This window comes from Monomorium pharaonis, chromosome 8 (assembly GCF_013373865.1).
Source record: "Monomorium pharaonis isolate MP-MQ-018 chromosome 8, ASM1337386v2, whole genome shotgun sequence".
Classification (NCBI taxonomy): Eukaryota; Metazoa; Arthropoda; class Insecta; order Hymenoptera; family Formicidae; genus Monomorium; species Monomorium pharaonis.
In genome coordinates, this window is record NC_050474.1 from 9,485,092 (window position 1) to 9,506,156 (window position 21,065).

General features: G+C 42.1%; 3 protein-coding genes and 1 long non-coding RNA gene across 9 annotated transcripts in view; 3 read left to right on the forward strand and 1 right to left on the reverse strand.

Moving 5' to 3' along the window:
* LOC105835872 (pyrroline-5-carboxylate reductase 1, mitochondrial) overlaps positions 1-14,778 on the forward strand; it is a 68,566-nt gene extending 53,788 nt beyond the window's left edge. The window contains exons 6-7 of the transcript XR_004964307.1: positions 11,989-12,146; positions 14,611-14,778. The gene's annotated coding sequence lies outside the window, so the exon portion shown is untranslated. The remainder of the gene's footprint in view (positions 1-11,988; positions 12,147-14,610) is intronic.
* On the forward strand, positions 2,183-3,853 carry LOC118646969. The gene is made up of 2 exons (XR_004964311.1): positions 2,183-2,391; positions 3,219-3,853. It is a non-coding gene; the product is annotated as an uncharacterized LOC118646969 (long non-coding RNA).
* LOC114254743 lies at positions 13,422-16,079 on the reverse strand. Of its 6 annotated transcripts, none has more exons than XM_036290975.1 (5): positions 15,626-16,077; positions 14,777-14,937; positions 14,216-14,312; positions 13,718-13,818; positions 13,422-13,606 (listed from the first exon to the last, which is right to left on the reverse strand). In XM_036290975.1, the coding sequence occupies exons 2-5, from the start codon at positions 14,910-14,912 to the stop codon at positions 13,527-13,529; spliced, it is 414 nt and encodes a 137-aa protein (XP_036146868.1). In that variant the 5' UTR covers positions 14,913-14,937; positions 15,626-16,077; the 3' UTR covers positions 13,422-13,526. The 6 variants fall into 6 exon arrangements, 4 of the variants coding, with proteins under 4 accessions (XP_036146868.1, XP_036146867.1, XP_036146870.1 ...); XM_036290974.1 differs by having other exon boundaries at positions 15,261-16,073; XM_036290977.1 differs by lacking the exon at positions 14,777-14,937 and having other exon boundaries at positions 14,216-14,309; positions 15,626-16,079.
* Positions 16,080-16,183: 104 nt separating this feature from the next.
* LOC105839902 overlaps positions 16,184-21,065 on the forward strand; it is a 52,292-nt gene continuing 47,410 nt past the window's right edge. The window contains exon 1 of the mRNA XM_036290978.1: positions 16,184-18,116. The gene's annotated coding sequence lies outside the window, so the exon portion shown is untranslated. The remainder of the gene's footprint in view (positions 18,117-21,065) is intronic.

Genomic DNA, 21,065 nt, shown 5'->3' on the forward strand with positions numbered 1-21,065 from the left:
CAATATCGTATACAGAATATCTCAAAACTAATGTTTTTAATCAAAAAAGATCCTATTATAGGGCTTTTTTGAAAGGTTTATTGTCACACCAAAGGTTTATTACAAAAATTAAAAGAGTATGGTAATACTTAAGGAGAGCTCACTGTTCACCGAATTTGTTAAAATTTAACTATATTGTGTTTTTGTGCGTAGAATACGAATCTGGCAGAAAAAAAGTGTCGCTCTGCCTCGCGAGACGAGATATTAATCGTTAAAGTTCACTATTTGACAGGTTATAAAACCTGTTATACCGATGAAATGTTGCGACTGAACATGGTCCCGTGGCCATATATCTGCATACTTTTGATTGAAAGAGAATGAATATATTCTCAGAGAACGCGTGGGCGGAGCCCTTCCCCATGCACCCCTTTCCCGTAATTTTTTCTAACCTAACCTAACCTAACCTAACCTAACCTAACCCTAACCTTGAGACCGTCCACAAGGAGCTCCCCTTATCCTGAGGCGTCCACACCAGCGGAGAGATCCAGGGAAGTCCCGAGGAAGATCTTTACGTCCACTAAAACAGAAAGAAAGAAAGTTAATGGTAAGACCGTTCTTAGCGTCACACTGAAAAGAGCGCAAGTATTACCGGACGCGGAATCTACACCTAAAACGGCGTAGAGATAACTAAGTATCGCAGCAATACGATACAGTACACTGCCAAGCATGTAAATCATCAGAGTTATTATTTTCGTTTAAACTTTAAAAGTAAACTTTTATTTCATTGTTTATTTTGACGTACATTTGCGTTACATTATCTTTTAAATACTCACTATTATAGATTTTACCTTAAATTATGTTTTCTATCTGTTTTAGGATTATTAAATCCATTTAGTCACTAATCTTATATATAGTACAAATATTGCATTATTTTATATAAAATTTACTCGTTTAGTAATTATAAGTTCAATCAAGTCAAAACTGCGAGATTTGGAGCAAAAGCTCATAGATCATTTATTTTTGTTAGTTTGTATCATTATTTTGCGTTTACTAATTTCCTTTACAGTATCATATGCGTACTGTATGTACGTAACAGTTACGTAGTCTAAAACGTGCGAAAAGTAAACATAAGTAAGCTTAGAGATATCGTAAGCCTATTGCACTTTAAGTGTAATGCCATTGCATTTTGAGTGCAAACGCGAAAATATGTAATATATAACATAAGCATCGAAATTCCAACTCGGTGCACTCTGAACAACCGTCTATACTCGATTCCGATTGGCCGAGACGACCATAGAGAGGGAAAAGCAGCTCCCGCACGTAGAGAGACGCGCATTGGCCGACGAGCAAGGAGTGGGGGAAGCGCGGCTGCCCGAGGAGCGTCCAACCAACGCCGGACGCGGATTGGCGAAGGAACCGAGAGAGGGGAGACAGGACGGCGTCCCCGTATATAAGCAGAGGGAAAGAGCTTTCCCGCTCGAGTCTTTACAACGCAAACACCGCGATCAATCGAAATACGTTTTCGCGCGTAAAAACTTAGTCACCGAATGCGAGTAGGTGTCAGCGAGTGGAAGTTCCGCGATTCGAACATTATCGTTTTGCGTAAAATAATACTAAGTTACCTGAATGCGAGTAAGAGTAACAGATTTCATAATCACATAAAAGCACATAACCGTTCACTCGTTTGTGATAAAGCGTACATATCTTGTTTACTCGTATGTGAATAAAGCGACGCGTACGGGAAGTGTCTGTGATAAAAGGAAACACATTTTAACAAATTTTATATTTTCTATTTAAACAAAAGAAAAGTGAAATGATTACATACCTTGTGTTGTGCGACGATCCAAATCCTGGGCGACGATCCCTGATTAACCTGAAATAGAAAAATTTCTCGCATTAGAGAACGCGGGTAGACATTCTTTGTTAGATACTTACCTGAGACTGTTCCTTGGAGAGAGTGTTGATCCTGGTCCGTCCTGGGAAGAAGCAGCAGCACCTGAAAATAAAAAAGAGAATTAGTTATGTAACATCAAGTGTAGATCCCGAGCGTGAGTGACAACGGGTGCTATCAGCATACGACTAAATCCATACTCATTTATAACGTCATGGATCTGTACGAGAAATCGAAACCGCAGCAGCGACGGCGAGGTCATCGAGACAACCTTGCTTCTGGGAAGGTGAAAGAAGCTGGCGACCGTATAGGGTACCTATAAACAGCGACAAAAGGTTTGTGAGTTTCCAAATATCCGAAAGTTTTCAATTCCGTGTATCGATTCTCCGGTCACAACCTAACCTTGAGACCGTCCACCAGGAGCGCCCTGCACCCCAGGCCGTCAACATCAACGGAGGGACACGCGGAAGGCGCGACCAAGGTGTATACCGCGGCGAAGACCGAGGAAAGAATAATAGAGGGTAAGAGTGTGTTGAGTATCACCCTACAACGATCCCGGGAGCAACCCGATAAACAACCTAGGTACAAATAGTAACACGATCCGAATAGCGTGGTAAAACTAGAGCACTAAAAAAGTAGGTATTCTCACGTCCGCCATTTTTCTTCAAACTAGCGAGTAACTAGCATAATGTTTTATATATATAATACATTGCAATAACCTTTACAGTCTCAAGATCATAAATATCGTGTCTTCGTTTCATTGTCGCATAAAGTTTGGTGCTTCCAAAGATTATTGACGTATATATATACAAAACATATCTAATTTTTCTTGCTAGTTAGAAGAAAAATAGCGGACGTGAGAATACTCACTTTTATAGTGCCTTAGTAAAACGCGCGATACTTGCTAAGTGCAAATTTTATGTTATCATTTAAGCTAAAGGCATAACGTGCACAAGCCACAAAGCGACTCGAATAGAAGGACGAAGGCAGCGCGCGAGCTATCTTTTTTATTTTTTGTTATTTAATTCAATAATCTTATATTTACTATTATTTACTAGGTTTTCTGTTATTAAATTCTTGAGGTATAACCTTTTACGATTAGCTGTTTAAGTTGATAATGCTTAGATTTAGAAGCACAGCTAATGTGCTACAACTTGAGTTTATTTAATTTGATAATTTTAAGGCTAAATGCCACATTCATAGTATCTTACGCATACTGTTTATATATAACCATTTTATGATTAGATTAGTAATTCTAGTTGATAAGTTAATAGTATAAGCGGATTGCACTTTAAGTGCAATTCATTGCAAGAACTGCACTTTTAAGTGCAATCCTGGGGAAAACCAGGAAGACGCTCTAATGGCACGAAAATGTACTTGGATGCACTTCCTGACACCAAAGAACATCATCCCATTGGTTGTCTACTACGAAGAGGGAATGACACCAGAGTCCGCGTCACGCGGCAGCACATCGTGCGGGGATTGGCGTTGGCGGCCGAGAGGGGAAAACCGACGCGCTCTCCGCGGCAGCGTGCGCAACAAGCGACGCGATTGGCGGAAAGAAAGAAGAGAGGGAAAGCTCGCACGGGCAAGTATAAAAGATCGCGTTACGAGCGCCCGTGAGCTTTCGCGCGGAAACGTTCATGAGGAAAACACCTCACCCACTCGAGATTATCATTTCCCGCCGAATGCGAGTAGGCGCGCGAGTGTTGAGTGAAGGTTCCGCGGGTTCAAGATAGTTTGTGAATTCCGCGTTAAGATTAAACAATCGACTGAATGCTAGTAGGTTCGATTCGTACTCAAGATATAAATTCACGTTTACACGAATGTGAAAAAGCGTCGCGTACGGGGCTTGTGAACAGAGTCTTCTCGAGGAAATCGAGATTCGTTTGCACGAATGTGAAAAGCGACGCGACCGGGTACTTATGTGATATAACTACTAAAGTTGAAATAAACTTAGCTTTTGTTATTTGTTGAACAAAATACGTGTTTGTGTAATTCACTTACCTGATACATCCTTGTTGACTGTTCCTGAAACCGAGGGATCCCTGGTGACCTGAAAATAGGAATCCAGTTTAAAAACGAGACCGCGGGTAAAACGACCTATAGAAATAAGTGTTGTAAGCCGATTACAACTATATCTATTAAAATTGCGACACGCATCTTTCGAAAGACGCACAAGAATCCGCCGCGCTCACGGAAGTCCCAATTAACTTCCGTGAGATTACAACAGCGCACTCGGAAGCAGTTCGTATCGCCCTAGAAATAGGCCCTACGCTGCAAAATCAAACCGCAAGGCTACCGCGTTCCGATGTCGAAATGCTTAGCCTCGCGGAAGCTACCGACGCCCGGTCACTGGCCCCCGAAATTGCGCCAGATATCATAATATATAAACGCGATCACACCGTGACCGAGCGGAGAGTATCATAACAGCGACCGAGCATCGTCGCATACCGTAAACCTTATCGCGAGTGTTACGTGACATCAACACAGCTGATTGTAAGCACAAGAGAAGGAAATAAAAGACAACAAACAAGAAAGTAAGAAGCGTCTTCTTTTCTCTCATACACCGAGCCGAACCTTCATCCTTTGGGTCCTAACTCTTCAGGCAGAACGAATCCCAACTACTAACGGGAAAGAATTCCCAAAACGAGCAAACGCTCACAACATAAGACTTACCTGGCGAAGTTCCCGTGGGACGACGACGATCCTGGAGACGATCCTGAGAGTCGACGGCAGTACCTGAAACAGAAAAAAACATAAGATTAGTGATTACAATAAACGAAGCGTTGAGTGTTGTGCGAGTCTGAGTTGGGACATAACCTAAAAGCGGGTAGCGGCCCCGGCGGACACGAGCTCGGCGCTAGTTTCAGTGTTCCTGAGACGAGGACTCATACCGGAACGACATTCCTTGGCTCTTGGAGGGAAATAAAGAGGCTGGCGACTGTGGCGACCTGCAAAACAAGGTTTGTGAGTCATTCTTTGTCCAGTTCGTTATTCGTTATTCGTGTCTATCGGTTCTCCGGTCACAACTTAACCTTAACCTTGCGACCGACTCCAAAGGGTTTCTTTCAGCCGGTGGCGTCCACGTCAAAGCAGCAACCACGAAGCGGCGAGACGACGTATTACGAGGCGGCCAAGACCGAAACAAAGACTGTGCAGGGTAAGAGCGTCCTGAGCGTTACCCTGAGGCGAACAGACGCGTCCTAACACACGTATAGATATTTTAAAAATCGCGCGAACTAACGAAGGGCGAGCGCGAAGTCAATTTTCTTATTATTTTATTTTATTTTGAGTGTATCTCATATTCTATTATATAGCGTTAAGACATTCAGTCGAATATACACGTAGTCAGTAGTAACGTTGATTCCCAGCGAATTATTTGATTTTATTATAACAACGTACGGGTAACATATATTACAGTAACATAGTTTTACGTTTCTTTATTACGAAAGCGCGCGAGTAACGTGTAAGTTTAAGTTAAAGTAATATCTTATGTTAAACAAGTTAATTTTACTTTATTATTACGAACAGTGCATGTTCTTAAAGTAACTGTAGCCTACCGACATGTGCAAACTTGAGAAAAGTCTCTTATTATACGTTTCGACAATTTTTGTTATTTTTACTCTAAGATTATACATTTCCTTTTTAGTGGCGTACGCTTATTGCATGCTAGTCACGATTTTATAGTTTATTTGAGATTTATATGTAATTTTACAAGTAATGGTTAGAGTGGCACCACAGCCGCTAAACCTGCACTTTTAAGTGCAATCTGTTAAAACATCGCGGGGAGCATTCAAAGTCAAAACGAGCAACCCTAGCTACACTCTGGTGCAATTGCGAGCTTAGTCGTTGTAGAGAGTAATGCGATCTATCGTCAATTTTGAGACTTAACTTAATGCATAGTCTATGACTCCCCTTTATCTACGATACAGAGAGTAACGCCATCAAAAGTTCATACGTAACCTTTTTTTTAATCCCGTGTAAACAAAAACTCTTTTATCATATTGGAAGCCTTTTTTATAATAAAGACAAGATAAACTGCACAAGGAGCATTGAATCTAACCAACAGTCATAATTGATCATTTGTTCCGGAGAGGGGACTACTGCTATCCTGCCATGCAGCACAGCCGATCGACGGGGATGGGACCAACGACACCTGGAGGGGGAAGACTTACTCTCCCGACATTTCTGCTGCGCGGAGATTGGTGGACTCCCCAAGTATAAATACCGATGCGAGGAGCTTTTGAGAGCTTTTCGCGCGCAGATTTTCATACGAGAAACAACTCTCAGTTTTTCGCGCATCGAACTTCGATCAATAAATATCCCACGCCGTTACGTAGGGAGATTCGAGTTCTTACGGTGATTTTAACGCTGAAGACTAGTAGGCGTGCGTGCGCGCGTGAGTTCCGCGGAAGTGAAACCAGCAAGCGCTTCCGCGTAATAAATTGCTGAATGCGAGTAAGCTCGTATCGCGAGAGCATCGCGAACTTAGTCGATAACCCGATTGTGAAGAAGCGTCGCGTACGGGTGATGTTAACATTTGTGACGTGACAGCCGCAGGCTGCTGTCCGTCACAAGGCCCTGAGGGCCCTTACGCATTAACATCACGCGGGCGCAGACGCAAAAGCGTGTTATCTCGTGTTTTTGTGTGTGTGATGTCTCACGTGCTGTCCATTCGAATAATTATCAAGATTTTTGCGAGCGCTGCATCGCGAGTGCGGCGGAAATCGGTGGCCACAGCGATCGTTCTTGTAATTTTTTGGCGTTTCGTCTCGATGGAGAACATTCCCGGAGGTCACCAGGTGAGCGGACACCGAGGGAATAACGGAGACTTTTCGGGCGGGGGTCTGCAGGTAATACTGCCCTTATCTTGCCTACAATTCGTGTCGTTCGAGAATTCCGATACTGCCGCCAAATCACGCTTTCAGGAGCCAGCGAAGGCACGCGAGGCCGATGTTCCGACGGGGCACCTACGAATCCAATCCCACACTAATCCCGGCGGAGATCATGACAATGGGACATCAACGAACGCCCTCGTCGAGGAGGAAATAACGTCCCGGTGGCGGAGAAGGCGCCCGGCCGGGAGAAAGGAACCTGCCAGAGGAAAGCGTCAGAAATTCCCGCGCACGGGGCTCAATAGTATCGACCACCGCGCCTGGATTGATCAGCCGGCGACGGCGTGCACGCCGCGCGCTGCGCGAAAATCGATTTTTGGAAAATCGACCAATAAGGGCCCGGAGTATCGAAGACAAGATGGAGCGCGTCGTTGAGCGGCCCCCGTAGGATTCCGCACTCGAGCTGTGGACGTTGTATTGTCTTGTACGTGCGATCCAGATCCCGAGCTGAGATACCATGTAAGAGGACGCAGGAGCCGGAAACCTCCCGATCCGGACGAGGCCGAGACGAAGGAGCCGGCTTGGTGAAACGAGCGTCGTAAATTGTAAAGCCACCGATTTCGCGATTGGGCGACTCACGAAAGAGTTACGGATTTATTACGATCTTGTGGTCATTAGATTAGAGTCGTGAATTTATTAGTGTATCGCTGCTTCGCCCGATCGCGCCGGCCCGCGTGAGTTCGTTCCGTGCTGTTCGTTTCGTATTCTGATTACATTGCGTGTGCATCCCGATCCGCAGCCGAGTCAACTGTGATTTTGTCGTATAATTGTGTCGCGAGCTATTAATCGCGCTGTGAATGGTTGCGCATTTATGATCTACTGTTCAAAGAATTTGGTTTAATCTATCGCCTCGGTATCGCGAATTGTTGTTAATTGCGCTTTCGTCCGATTTCATATTCTTGTCTTGTACTACTTCGTTGGCGAGCTCAGAATAATTATCGCGCATATTACTTGTGGGATCTTGTAACGTGCGGAGGAGCACGAGCCCGCCGCGTGGCGCGTGAACTCGGAGCTACTGTTCGTCCCGATCGCCCTTGGCGACACTATTATTCCATCGGGAGTTTGGCGTCCACCAACAGCGCCGGATAAAAAGCGTAGACCCGTCGGAGAATTCCCGCGTACGTCAAGTCATCCGTTCAATGATTATCTCGTATTCGCGACAGGTAATGTCAAGCGATCGTCAGCTTGTAACGCGCGCAGGTCACCATTGCCGCCATCTAGAGCCGTCTAATCCTGTACTACTTACTGTTAAATATATTTGTTAATTTTATTGTTAAATTTATGTCGCTTCAATAATTCTCTCGCCTTCCCGATTTCATCCACCCGCACCGAACCTCCCCCTCTGCCATTTGAGGGCTGAGCAGCTGGATATCGGAGCCGCTAACGCCCCGGTCGTTTAGTGTGCGCCCGTCTTTCCCGCGATTCAGTTACCGTAACGTTCATTCGCGATTTGGTGCACACAGAGTGGTACGCTTAACGTACCTGGCGCCCAACTTAGTATTACGTCGGGAAATCTCTCGAAGATAGTCGCCCCGACACCCGGGCGGCTCAGAGCCGCGACCAAGGACGGAGGCGAAGTTGGCCGTCGCTCGCGAGCGGCGGTTACACATTTCACAGCGAGTACAGAGTCATACCGAAACGAGTGTGAATCAAAGCGACGCGTTCGGGAAGTGATTGTGACATTTCTTTTCTGCAAGAATTGAATAAACCTGATTGTTATTATCTTTTATTACAAAAACAAGTGTTATCACTTACCTTGGTGTGAAAAATCCGATCATTCTTAAGGCGAATCCTCGAAAGCCTGAAAGAAAAAGCGGATAAAGTTTCGAAAACGATTTATCTCCGATTTTTTTGAAACTACGTATTCTTACGTATTTTGAGGCGCTGATTACGAATATGAATATTGGCGCAAATTTTATTTTCATGGCGAAAACCATGAAAAAACCATAAAAATGGTTTTTTTCTATTTATTTCTGTAAATAATGGGAATTTCCAAAAATACTTCAAACAAAAGTTGTAGATCTCATCGAAATACATACTTTATGTGCTATTTGTTTTTGCCATAAAAACAGTAATTTTTGAGAAAAACGACGTTAAATGTTCAAAACTTTATACAACTCATCTAACACACGTCGAGTTTTATTAGGTGGGTAGGGGGAAATGCATTTACGCACGCCCGTCCGGAATCCGTCCGGACGGGCAGTGTGGGACTCCCGGCGGCCCGTCGTCCCGAGATTGGAACCAAATTCTCCATTGAATAATGAGGGACATGGACCCAACCAAGGGACGGATGCCGCCGGACTACCCACTAAAACCCCCTCCCAGTGCTCACTTCTACCACGATCGGGAATCCGGGTCGGAATCGTCGGTTAACATGCTTCAACCCAGGCCCCCATGAGCTATCCGCTCCGAGGAGTCGACCACTTCAGGCATCCGGTCTTAATAGAGCGAGTGTTATGCTCCAAATATTGTTAACCAGAGCTGGGGTAGGGGGATTGCTACACCCCGGGGGGAGAAGGGATATACCTCTTCTCCCGTAGTGTTCTCTGAGAATATATCTCGCCAGAGAGGCCTTTATTAGCATACAGTATAATTGGACACGTTACAATTGCCCACTGTGCTATTAGACACGAAACATTGCACACCGTTCAATTGCGCACCGTTCAATCGCGCACAGTTCGTTTGGACACAGTTCGATTGGACACAGTTAGATTGGATACCGTTCGATTGGACACAGTTCGATTGGACACAGTTCGATTGGACACAGTTCGATTGCGCACCGTTCGATTACGGACCGTTCAATTGCGCACCGTTCAGTGGCGCACCGTTCAGTTGCACACTGTCCAATTGCACACCGTTCAATTGCGCGCCGTTCAATTGCACACCATTTAAGTCGCAAACCCATGTGGTACAGTGAATGCTTTACACACACACACACGGGGGGGGGGTTGCAAGGGGGGCCTTCGGCCCCCCTCCCGCACTCTCCCCGTCCAAGTCGATAATCTATGTAGACATTGTAAACGCAGCCATAATGTATGAATATTTAATATGCGTTTGATTGGACGGTGTCCCAGATGCGCACAGTAATAAACGGACACAGCAGGCTGAGTGAAACGGACACAGACCAAGTGCGCACAGACCAAATGCGCACGGACTAGATGCACACGGACCAAATGCGCACAGACCAAACGGACACAGTAACCAACAAACTTACCACATGGGTTGCGACTTTTCGGGCACCTCTACCGACGGGGTGGGTGCGGGAGGGGAGCAAAGCTGTGTGTGTGTGTGTGTGTGTGTGTATGTAAACCATTCTCTGCACCACATAGGTTTGCGACTGTGCGCATTTGGTTTGTGTCCGTTTCATTCAATCTGCTGTGTCCGTTTATTACTGTGCGCATTTGGGACTCACTCAAACAAAACGGTATTTTTTTACATATGATTAATTAAATTAAACTAAATAATTATTGGCATTCTGTCCTATGCTTATTCGTGCCTATTGTTATTGCGCGTAGTGCCATTCTTTCTAACCAATACAAGTCAGTATATGAATTTACATTCCGTATTAAGGTTTTAGGCCCGTTGGCCATAATCGTGTTCCGCGGTAACGCTGGCTTCCGGGTTGTTAGTCTCGGCTGCCCTTTCTTCCTCCTGGTCTTCCGGTTGACTTGGTTGGGTTAGCAACATCACCCATACAGTACAGAAAGATTGCAGCAACATTGTGGCAAAATTTCAATGCAAGAGTGCAATATTGCATGAACGTTGTGAAATGCTGCAATATTGCAGCAATGGCAAAATGTCCGCTTTCAGAAATATTGCCACGTAATATTGTAACAATATTGCAGTAAAATATGTATTGTAAGACTTAAAATAAAGTCACCAATTTATACTCACCCAGTATTGTAACCCCAAGAATAAAATCATTAGTTTATGTTCACCCTGTATGTAAGACGGCACCGGAGAATAGGTGGCGTGCGATACCATAGCGGATATAGGTGGCGTTATAGATGGCGTTAGTCGTACCTTCCGGCCGTTGACTCTCGGCTCCGAAGAAGACGAGGAACCGGAGCAGAGTCAGTCGGAGTCTGAAACCTGAAAAGAAAATTCGCGTTAAACTTACCTCTCGTGCCTATCCTGTGATACTCGTTAAGGCGACCTCTTGTATAACTCAAGCAAATATACTTACCTTTGTTACTGAATAAATCCGTTGGTGATTTCTCGAACCCGGCCTAGAACCTGAAAGAAAAATCCCGTTTCGAACTTCCTGGTGAAAAGTGACAACGTTACTCGTACTCTCGAAAAAACTTCTTACAATATGCAATATTATTCAGAAAAAAATTATTCAAAATAATTTATTTGATTTTAAATAACTATTTTGAATTTAACAAATACAGAGTGATAGTGGAACTTCAACCAAAAGATAAACTTTGCAAGTTTCGTCTTTTATCTTATATAAGTGCATTTATAAGATGAGACAAGACTTGCAAAGTTTGGTTGACGTAATTACTAATCACTCTGTTGTTAAATTTAAAATATAGTTATTTAAAATCGACTGAATTGATCGGATGATATTTGGGTGATCGTTTGGTTAAATGTACGTCACTATAATCGCTTTGTATTTGTTAAATTAAAAAATACAGTTATTTGAAATAATTTTGAATAACCTTGTACTTTGTTATTACAAATTTACATAATAATAGTTTTACACACAAAGTAAAACTACTCCAGAATGCATGTATCTCTATAGATAAAAATTTTCTAATAATATAGAACGATCACTTTTATATTATTTTTGAAAAGTTATTGTAATATATTTATTCAAACTGTATTGAATATTAATTTTATCTATTCTCTAACAGCACACGGAGATTTTGAGAACGTTCTGAGAATATCGCAAACGTATATTGCGTATATTCTTAGAACAATCGCATTACGTACTGCGATTAATCAAGTATATTTTGAAAACGTTCGAATGTCCGCGGGACCTTCTCCCATAGAGTGTCGCTGCGAATGTCTATAGATTGACGCAATGATGAAAACGGGAAGGCTTCAGTCGATCACTTATACACGCACACATTTACGCAGTGGGGCGCGCGCGCTTACATATAGATTAGGATTAGGTTGTAGCCGGACACTTCGCGCAAAGTCAAAAATCCCACGAAATCTTAGGATTTCCCGAGGAATCACAAATGACTTACATTCGCTGTCTTCGGTCGCCAGGTCGGTTTTACCGTTGCACCGCCAAGGTCACTGCTGGTCGATCAGTCTCGCCAGCTAAGTAGGTCGCTCGCGCCTTTGTGTCAGTCTGCTTCCCGCTGCGCTGTTATCGCACTACGTCGCTGAGGAGGTGGGGAGGAAACATGGTGGCGGCGAAGAAGGTAAAAGGCTTCGAGTGATTTTCCAAACAATGCGTATATTTCACTGTTAACATTACACCTCTTCTTACTGACTCGCTCACTTACTCACGCTATCACACTTACACTGTCACACTGGCTCGCGCCTGTCGAAACGTGTTGTTTTGTTACAATGTCCTTGACGAAGGACAACGCGTCTGCGTTCGCGTTGCGCGTCTCGCGTCGCGTTAATTAATATTCACGAAGTTAATCGCGATTGTGGCGATAATATCGAGATCACGAATGACTCGCGTATCCGGTTCGCGTATGCCGCTAATGCGTTTTAATGCGTAACGACGAACAGATAATTCCCGGAGATTCAAGTGTTAAGAGACACGTCCGCCACCGATGCTGTCTCCACTCGAACTCTCGTTCGGTTGCGCTGGCTTGGTCCCATCGCCCCACCATTGCTCTCGCGCAGTCGCGTAGCGCGTGGGGGAATCGCTCCGCCCACTTCGCTCGAGCCGTCGCTGCCTCGGAACGCCGCGCGTGCGCGTTCGGGATCGCCGTCGTTACCTCCACGGGATTTAGCGTCTACGCGGGCACGGTCGATACCTCCACGGGACTTAGTAAAAGACGCCTCGCGCCTCGGTTGGTACCTCCACCGTAGTTCGTCTTCGGGCGCGTCGCGGTTGATACCTCCGACGCGTATACGATTGCCGTCGTTATTTTCGCCAGACTTAGTCTCAGAGCGCACCTTGGTCGTTATCTCCGGTGCGATTACGGTCGCGGTTGGTACCTCCGATCTCGAAGTACAGAGAAAACGGTTGGTCGTTCTCGCGGCTCACGGTTGGTACCTCCGGTCGGGTTTTACGGTCTGCGATTGATACCTTTGGCGTCGAGATACGTTTCGTCCCGATTTCGGTCGATTGTCTTGCGCTTTTCACGGTCGCTACTTCCGGATGCGAATTCGGTCTCGTCATGCAAATTACGGTTGAAATCGCGCTCTCGGTCGCGGGCTTTCGCGGGTTGGCCTTTTCGCCTTGCCTACACGCTTTTACGGTGTTTCTGGTCGCGTCTGCATTTATACATGCATCTTTTCACGAAAACGAGATAACTTGAGCCCAAAGCGCCGACATTGAAGATGTCGGTTGCAAGGTTATGGTTATTGTGCGTTCAAGATGACAAAGCAGCTAGCCTGCTCGCCGAGCGATTAAATATGATTGATCTTTTCTTACAGATCTAATCAATCACATATTCAATCACTCGGCGAGCAGACTAACGCTCTGTTAGTTTTGGACACGTCCATTAATTTGACAATTTTACATTATAAATTTGTTTTTATTATAACGTGAATATAATACTTGGCAAAACTTGTTTATAGCGAATATGGCCCGATGTGTCGCGAATACAATTTAATTTAAATTAGGTTATATCTTTTAGGTACTGTCCTCCTGTAGGCTCTTCCCAAGCAATACTGACACTGTACACCATGCGAGCTTTGCCTGTAACAAATATAAATTGTATAATTATAAGTTAACAAATTCAAATTATATCTTTAAAAAAATATAATAAAACTTTATTAATTTTAAGTTTATGTGTTGAATAAAGCATATCTGTCACGTAAACTTCTACAGCGTAGAACCAGCAGTGGATTGTCAAATAGTCAGCGGCCAATCCAAATAACATAGAAATTGAACCGCAAAAGCAAGCACCTCTGAGAGCAATTTTATGTATTTTTAATTTTATAAAATATATGATTACAGTTGATTTCACATTAAAAAACGAATATGAATATATTACGAACAAAGCCCGCATGGGGTGTGCAGTGTTAGCATTGCCTGGACTGGCTCCAGCATTACACGTGACTTGGTAAAACTCATTTATAGCGAACATGGCCCTGTGTGTCGCAAATATATTTTGGTTTGAGTTAGGCTATATTTTTCGGGTGCCCTCCGACAAACTCTTTCAGGGCAATACCGACAATGTACAGCATGCGAGCTTTACCGTAACAAATATGAATTGTACAATTGCAAGTTAAAAAATTTAAATTATATCTTTAAAAAAATATATAATTAAATTGATTTTAAGTTTATGTGTTGAATAAAGCATACCTGTCACGTAAACTTCTACAGCGTAGAACCAGCAGTAGATTGTCAGTCAGCGGCCAATCCAAATAACAAAGAAATTGAACCGCAAAAGCAAGCACTTCTGAAAGCAATTTTATGTATGTTAATGTTATAAGACATAATTACCAATATAATAATAAGATTCACGGGGCGTTCCGGACATTCTCACAAAAATAATAACAAATACAACAAAGACGGTTGATTATATCAGTAACCCAGCAAACACAGAACATAGCAGCAACATTGCGGCAATGTTATAACATTGTAGCAACATTACAGCAATATTACAACATTGCCGCAATGTTGCTGCAATGTTCTGTGTTTGCTGGGAACCTTCAAAAATATGTTCAGACAAATATGTTGACCGTATCACTTTGCAGCCGCCATCGACATCTGGCACTGCGTTGGTCTGAGATCTGGCCGTATCGATAACCAGGATGGAGGAGAAACGTCATACGGGCCGAGAGCCCGAGGAAAGCAGGAAACCGAGCGCGCAGTAAACTGCGCCGATACCAATACCAGTCTCGAGAGTCAGAGGACCGTCACCTTCAGATGAGTCACCCGACCACCGACAGCGGACGTCGACATCGCCGAGCGAGCCGAAGGACGCGCTGACATACAAAGTCACAGTCACCGAGCCACCCACCATCGCCGATGACCCGTCCGATGAAGAAGATAGCATGCCTCAGGGATCGCAATTTGTCGAACTATAGAGTTAAGTGTATTTATGTAACGCGACCGGCAGGAAAAACGAACCGCGACCGCGAGCGACTCGAAACGAGGCCGATTCCGCGAAACGCGACGCGAATGAATATGCATGAGAGTAAAAATGCCGCGCGTAATTTTAAGTTAATAATAATACAAATATATACGTGTTTTGATAATAATAAGATACTCATGTTAGCCCAAGGAAACATATTTTACGTTATTCTACGATTATGTTGCGAAAGATAGCACAAATACTTTATTTGTTTGTAATATTAAATAGATAACCTTTAAAGATATGTATCGTTAATAAAAATGTTCTTACTTAAAGTTAAACCGATAGTTGAAAGCAAACTACCGATAAAAATAATAATTTTCATTTAAATAGCGGATAGAACCACTTAGTCCCGAGCACCGGCGAAAGATACGCCGATTAAGCGAGCGAACGAGAGCCGAGCGCCTACGAACCAGGCAACCCGCCCTCAGTCAATTTGACAGGTGGGGTTATGTTCCCCGTGGTCGAGCAATGGATCAACGAGAGCGATACCGCCGACGCGAGGATCAACAGATCATAATGTCCATACCGAGCGCAATTACGTTTTATTTACGTATAGAGTGGCAAAATATATATTATTCTGTATTTATTACAGTTTTGCTGAACGAACTAATGCCCGGATACGTCATACTCACGTATCAAGTATACGAGACGACGGTGGCATAAACCGGGAAGTGGCAAAGCCACCAGCGTTAATTTCATTAATTTAGATAATATTTTATTGATTTCTTTGAGATTAATTATATAAATTTGCAATGCATGCACATGCGATGATTCCGGCTTAAGGGGTTACACCAACCTAGACGATCGAAAAACAGACCTAACTTTGATATTTTATTCCTGCTAAACGGGTAGTGAGAATTAAATGAAATTTTGTGTGATTATTGAGACTTATGTTTCAACAATATAAAAAAATTTTTTTATTAAACAATGGCGACGGAAAGCAGAAATATGGCCGTCGACACACATCGAGGTTTGGAAAAACGCATTTCGCGGTGACCACTGTCCCGTCTAAACGATCAATCTGAAACAAAAAACAAAATGGTGTTTTTAAGCTAACAGTAGTGATTTGTCGGTGACGATCGCCGATTGTCGACTTTATCGTTTGTTACAAAATGGCAATGAGTTAAAATTAAAATTTAAAAATAACAAAAAATTTTCGTTCTTTTCATTTTTTTTAATTTTTAATGAAGATCGATTTAAAAAAAACAGATCGTCACCGACAAAAGAATGTTTTTGAGAGTATTGTGTAAAAATTTGAAAACGATCCCTCGATTAGTTTTTGAGATCTAGTGGTCACCGTCTTTGAAAACCATGTTTCGAGAAAAACGCGTTTAAAGTTTTAAGTTTAGTTCTATTATTGTTAACAGCTAAATTTTGCACTTTACCTTTAATCTGTAATTCCGGGGCCATATGAGATTCCTTCCACATCAATAACAGCAGCGCTTTGTGAAAACCTCTGTTGACGGCGAGCAATCCTTCCTTCGCGCGTCACCTTCTGCGCTCGTACTTCGGTCACATCGATGCGCGCTCGGTCTTGATTTTCGCAATATGCAGCACAATTCTTTTATTATCATTAATAAATATGCGGCAGCACCTTCATTAAATGTGCATGCAGCAATATTGGTAGCAATTTGCACAACGTGTGCACCGCTGTGCTGCACTTTTGGCGCTATGCGCCAAATCATATTGTTCAAACTTTTGTTAACGTTTTGCGTAAATCTACCGTCGTAAATCTTTCCAGTAAATTATCACTAGAAAGTTGTTCAAATATTGAACGAATGGCTTTAATCACACCATCGTCCAGTGGCGATTTATGTTGATATTGCTCCAAATCGAGCACTCAAACACTCGATCCCGTTTTACTCAACTCTTTGTAATTCCGACATTTTTGCAGATATTAACATAAAACTTTCAGGATATATTCTCAAAACTTGAAGCTTCAAGAAAATGTAATAATTAAAAAATCGATTTTTTTTACCCGCTAGGTTGGTGTAACCCCTTAAGGGTATAAGACCTGCAATTATTAAACTAACGTAGCACATTAACATATCGTTTTTGATTAAAGGAAGCGTAAAAACGCCAAGAACTAATTATTATATTGTATTAATTAATTTGCATAAAGATTAGCTTTGAGAGCGTCCCATTGGCTCTTAAGAAATTAAGAGTAAGTATCAAACCGGAATCACCGCTATGAACAAACCCTAGCGTTCGGGATTTTGGAAAGGCAAAAGAGCGCATGTCATCCGGAAATTCCGAGCAGAGAATGCGAGTGTGAGTGAGAGACAACCACTCGGCGTTCCCCGATTGGACAATAACATCAGGAGATATTGAAAGCGCCAATCGAGGGGCGCCGGGTGGGGAGTGAATGGGAACGACGACGATCGTGACCAAAGAAAAAAAAAGAGTCTGTTTTGAGCTCTCGTGGCGTACGGACGTAACGAGAAACGCGTTCCCGCGCTAACGAATCTTTGATAATTAACTCGAGTCCGGACCGGATACGCGATTCCCAGCGAGAAATGATAATGAATTCGACATCAATTCGACGTCGAATCGACATCGAAATGATGATTTCGATGTCGAATCGATGTCGATTCGATGTACTACTTCTCACTGGGTTAGTAGTGCGCGTATAACAAATCCGCGACGACTCGGAAGCAGGCGATTTCCCGCGTTATACGTGCAAGCGCGTAAAAGACCCGCACCGAAACACGAAGGGTATGTTGTGCGAGAGGCATGACCCTTGCGTAATTATTCGAGCCACACGTAATTAACGCGCCTGCCGATCGTGCGACGTGTGAGTGTGTGCGTGTAATATGCTTTAATAGCAATAAAAGCAGAGCATTGTGAAAAGGCTGTGTAGTGATTATTCCCTAATCCACGCTTGGGCGAGTCCATTCTGCAGCAGCCATATTGAATCGTCGAGCGTTCGAGAAGCCGGCGAGGACCTGTTGCACGAGTTCGGGACATCCCAAAGCGGCATAGGAGGCCTTCCTTGAGAGCGGCGAGGCGCCTAAACATTCAAATTAAGAAACTTGCGACATATTCGGACCTACGCATTAGGGCGAGGCCACACCCTGGCGACGGGGCAAATCACCGACCTGGCGACCGTAATACATCGAAAACGTAAGATAATTTCAAGTTTCCTAGGATATTCCCAGATAACACGCATGTCTAAAAGACATCTTTAAGACGTCTAAAATAAGACGATTTTAAGACGTCTTAAAAGAGACGTCTTTGAGACTTTACGAAAAGACGTCTTTATGACGTCTTAAAATCGTCTTATTTTAGACGTCTCTCTTAAGACGTCTAAATACGTCTGTTTTAAGACATATTCTTTGAGACGCCATTTAGACGTCTTTACGACGTCTGAGAAAGACGTTTTTAAGACGTCGAATGACGCACATAACCAAATCTGCCGTGTGATGCGATCAAGTCGATCGACGTGCTTATCCCGTATCAATTTTTGAACTCTTGCACGTATCGCGTGTGTGTTGGGACGTTTTGTCCCGGTTTGCTGTGTAACGCAGCCGAGTGTGGATACGTTAATACAACACAACTTTTTAACTCTCGTACGTATCGCGTGTGTAGGCTGTTATTGGAAATAATTAACCTTTCTGACAACATTTCTGACAACAGTTTTTGACAATTAATAAACCGGACGATAATAGTGTTGCGCTTAAGTTGCTGTAAAATATGTGACTGAATCCAGTATCTCTGTAAAATTCTGTAATTTCCAATCACGAAAACATGAAATAAAATTGAAATATATAATATAAAATTTTTTATTTATAAAAAAACTTATCTTAATAATAAAATAAAAATAATGAAATATAAATATAAAGTATTTTGTTTAAAATAATAAAAAATAATAAACCTAGCTTTTGGAATCCTTGGCGGAAAAATTTTCTACAAAATTCTAAAAAACTACAAAAATTTACAAAAGTGTGTTTCAAATTTAGCATTTTTCTGTAAAAACTACAAAAAAATGCCAGAATTGGAACACTTTTGTAAATTTTTGTAGTTTTTTAAAATTTTGTAAAAATTTTTTCGCCAGGGATGTCTAAAATAATTTTTATATAAGACGTCTCAAAAACGTCATAAATAAAAAAAATTAGACGTCTTTTAGACGTCTTAAAAACGTCTTAAATCGGGTCATAAGACGTCTTAAAGACGTCTAAAAGACGTCTTTCTGATAGTTTTATAAGACGTCTTATAGAAATATAAGACGTCTTTTAGACGTCTTTAAGACGTCATAATGTTCTCTGGGTTATTAATTGTCACAGCTCGTTCGGTCACAACTTCAGGTTCGCGACACTACTTGGAAACTGTATGTATATCAAATAAGATGTTTAACGCAAAACGTTTTAATTATTATAGTTTTTCATCTTTTAGCATGAATAATACCTTTGCTAAATGCGGCTTTGTGACCAAGAATAATCTCTTAATCAGAAGTTTTACGAAGTTGTACAAAATATTAAAAAATATCGCGTAATTTATATTATGTAACAATTGTTTCGCTAATTTTATTCAATATTTTATGAAATAAAAGTTATAAAAAAATTACCTTTATATCAATCACGCTTCAATATAATTAATATATATCACCATGCGGGTCTGTAGAAAACAGACTGGAACAGTGATGATTCGACGTATGCAGATGTCGTTAGTATACGTACCGTTTCCGTATCTTGAGTAAAACCTGAGTATGTACGCGCGCGATAGAAAGGCGTACGTATCATTTCCGTACATTGAGTACAACCTGAGATTATACGCGCGCGAAAGAAGATCGAATAATACTGTAAAAAGATATTATAGCGATGATCTCAACATTCTACGATGATCACAGTACATTGAGTATTAAAATGGGATGATACGTAGGATATCATGTGCTGTTAGGGTTTTCACTATTTTAATAATATTTTAAAATGTTGCTGCATTTAAAATATTGCTGAAGTAATGGGGTCCTTATCTCTGCTCACACAAATAAACAAATACAAATACACACACACACACTCACACACAGCGGGGGGAAGAGAGGGAGAAAGGAAGAGGGAGAGAGAGAGAGAAAGAAAGAGAGAGAGAGGGGGGTGTTTTACAGCACACATCATTGTAAGTAAGTCCTTTACAGTGGTGCTGTAATTTTGCTAAGTATATCTATATATGTCCGTAACTCCTCGGACTGCTTCGTCATTTGTGGTTCGATCTTAACGACACTAGTGTAAAAATTAAGCAAAATTTCCGGAGAGTGCTGTCATGGGGTCTGATTTCTCAAAAACAGATTGTTTCAAAAATGATGGGTGTGGCGGTCATACGCCACTCTATGCAGCGCGCCTACGCAAATGCGCTCACCGCATACACCGATGCGTCAACCACCGCGCGCTTACAGCCGCGCCGAAATACAGGGTTTTTCAAAAATTATCTATATATTGATTAATAACGAATAAGCGTTTGTCTGTATAATCGCAAACAACATTGTCATTTGTAGTTCGAATCTCTTGCAAATGGTCTAATTTTATTTCAAATTTAACGAGTAAAGCTGCAATGGGATTGGATTTTCCATATACAAGATGTTTCATTTAAGGACTAACATTTCTTAAAGTTACGCCAAACATTTATAAAACAACCTGTATATGGAAATGAATAAATAAATAATCAATGTAAAAAAGTGTCATTTACATATACAGGGTTTTTCAAAAATTTATATATATAAGTTAAGTTGTCTGTATGTCTGTATGTCCGCGATAATTTTTGTCATTTGATGTCAGAACTATATGCAATTGATCTTATTTTGTTTTAAATTTCTTCCGGATTAAAATTAGGGGTTTGTTTTTTACATAAAAAGGGTTTTTCCAAAATTTTCTTTATATAGATAAGTAACAAATATGCGTTTATCTGTACCGTGAACTACACCGTCATTTGTGGCCCGAAACACTTGCAAATGGTCTTATTTTATTCCAAATTTTTTGAGGATGGCAGCCATGGGTTTGGATTTTCCGTACTGGAGGGTGTTTCATAAATGAATGGTGTAATTTTAAAAAATGTAGGTCCTAAAATGAAACAACCTGTATATTG

What these genes read in the sequence shown, in the direction of transcription:
- LOC114254743 (XM_036290975.1), bottom strand. Translation starts at nt 14,912, where the DNA reads ATGCTATCTTCTTCATCGGACGGGTCATCGGCGATGGTGGGTGGCTCG. An exon ending in GTCGGGTGACTCATCTGAAG is followed by an intron (nt 14,313 to 14,776) that starts GTGACGGTCCTC and finishes AATTGCTTTCAG; the next exon opens with AAGTGCTTGCTTTTGCGGTT. An exon ending in TGTAGAAGTTTACGTGACAG is followed by an intron (nt 13,607 to 13,717) that starts ATATGCTTTATT and finishes TATTTGTTACAG; the next exon opens with GCAAAGCTCGCATGGTGTAC.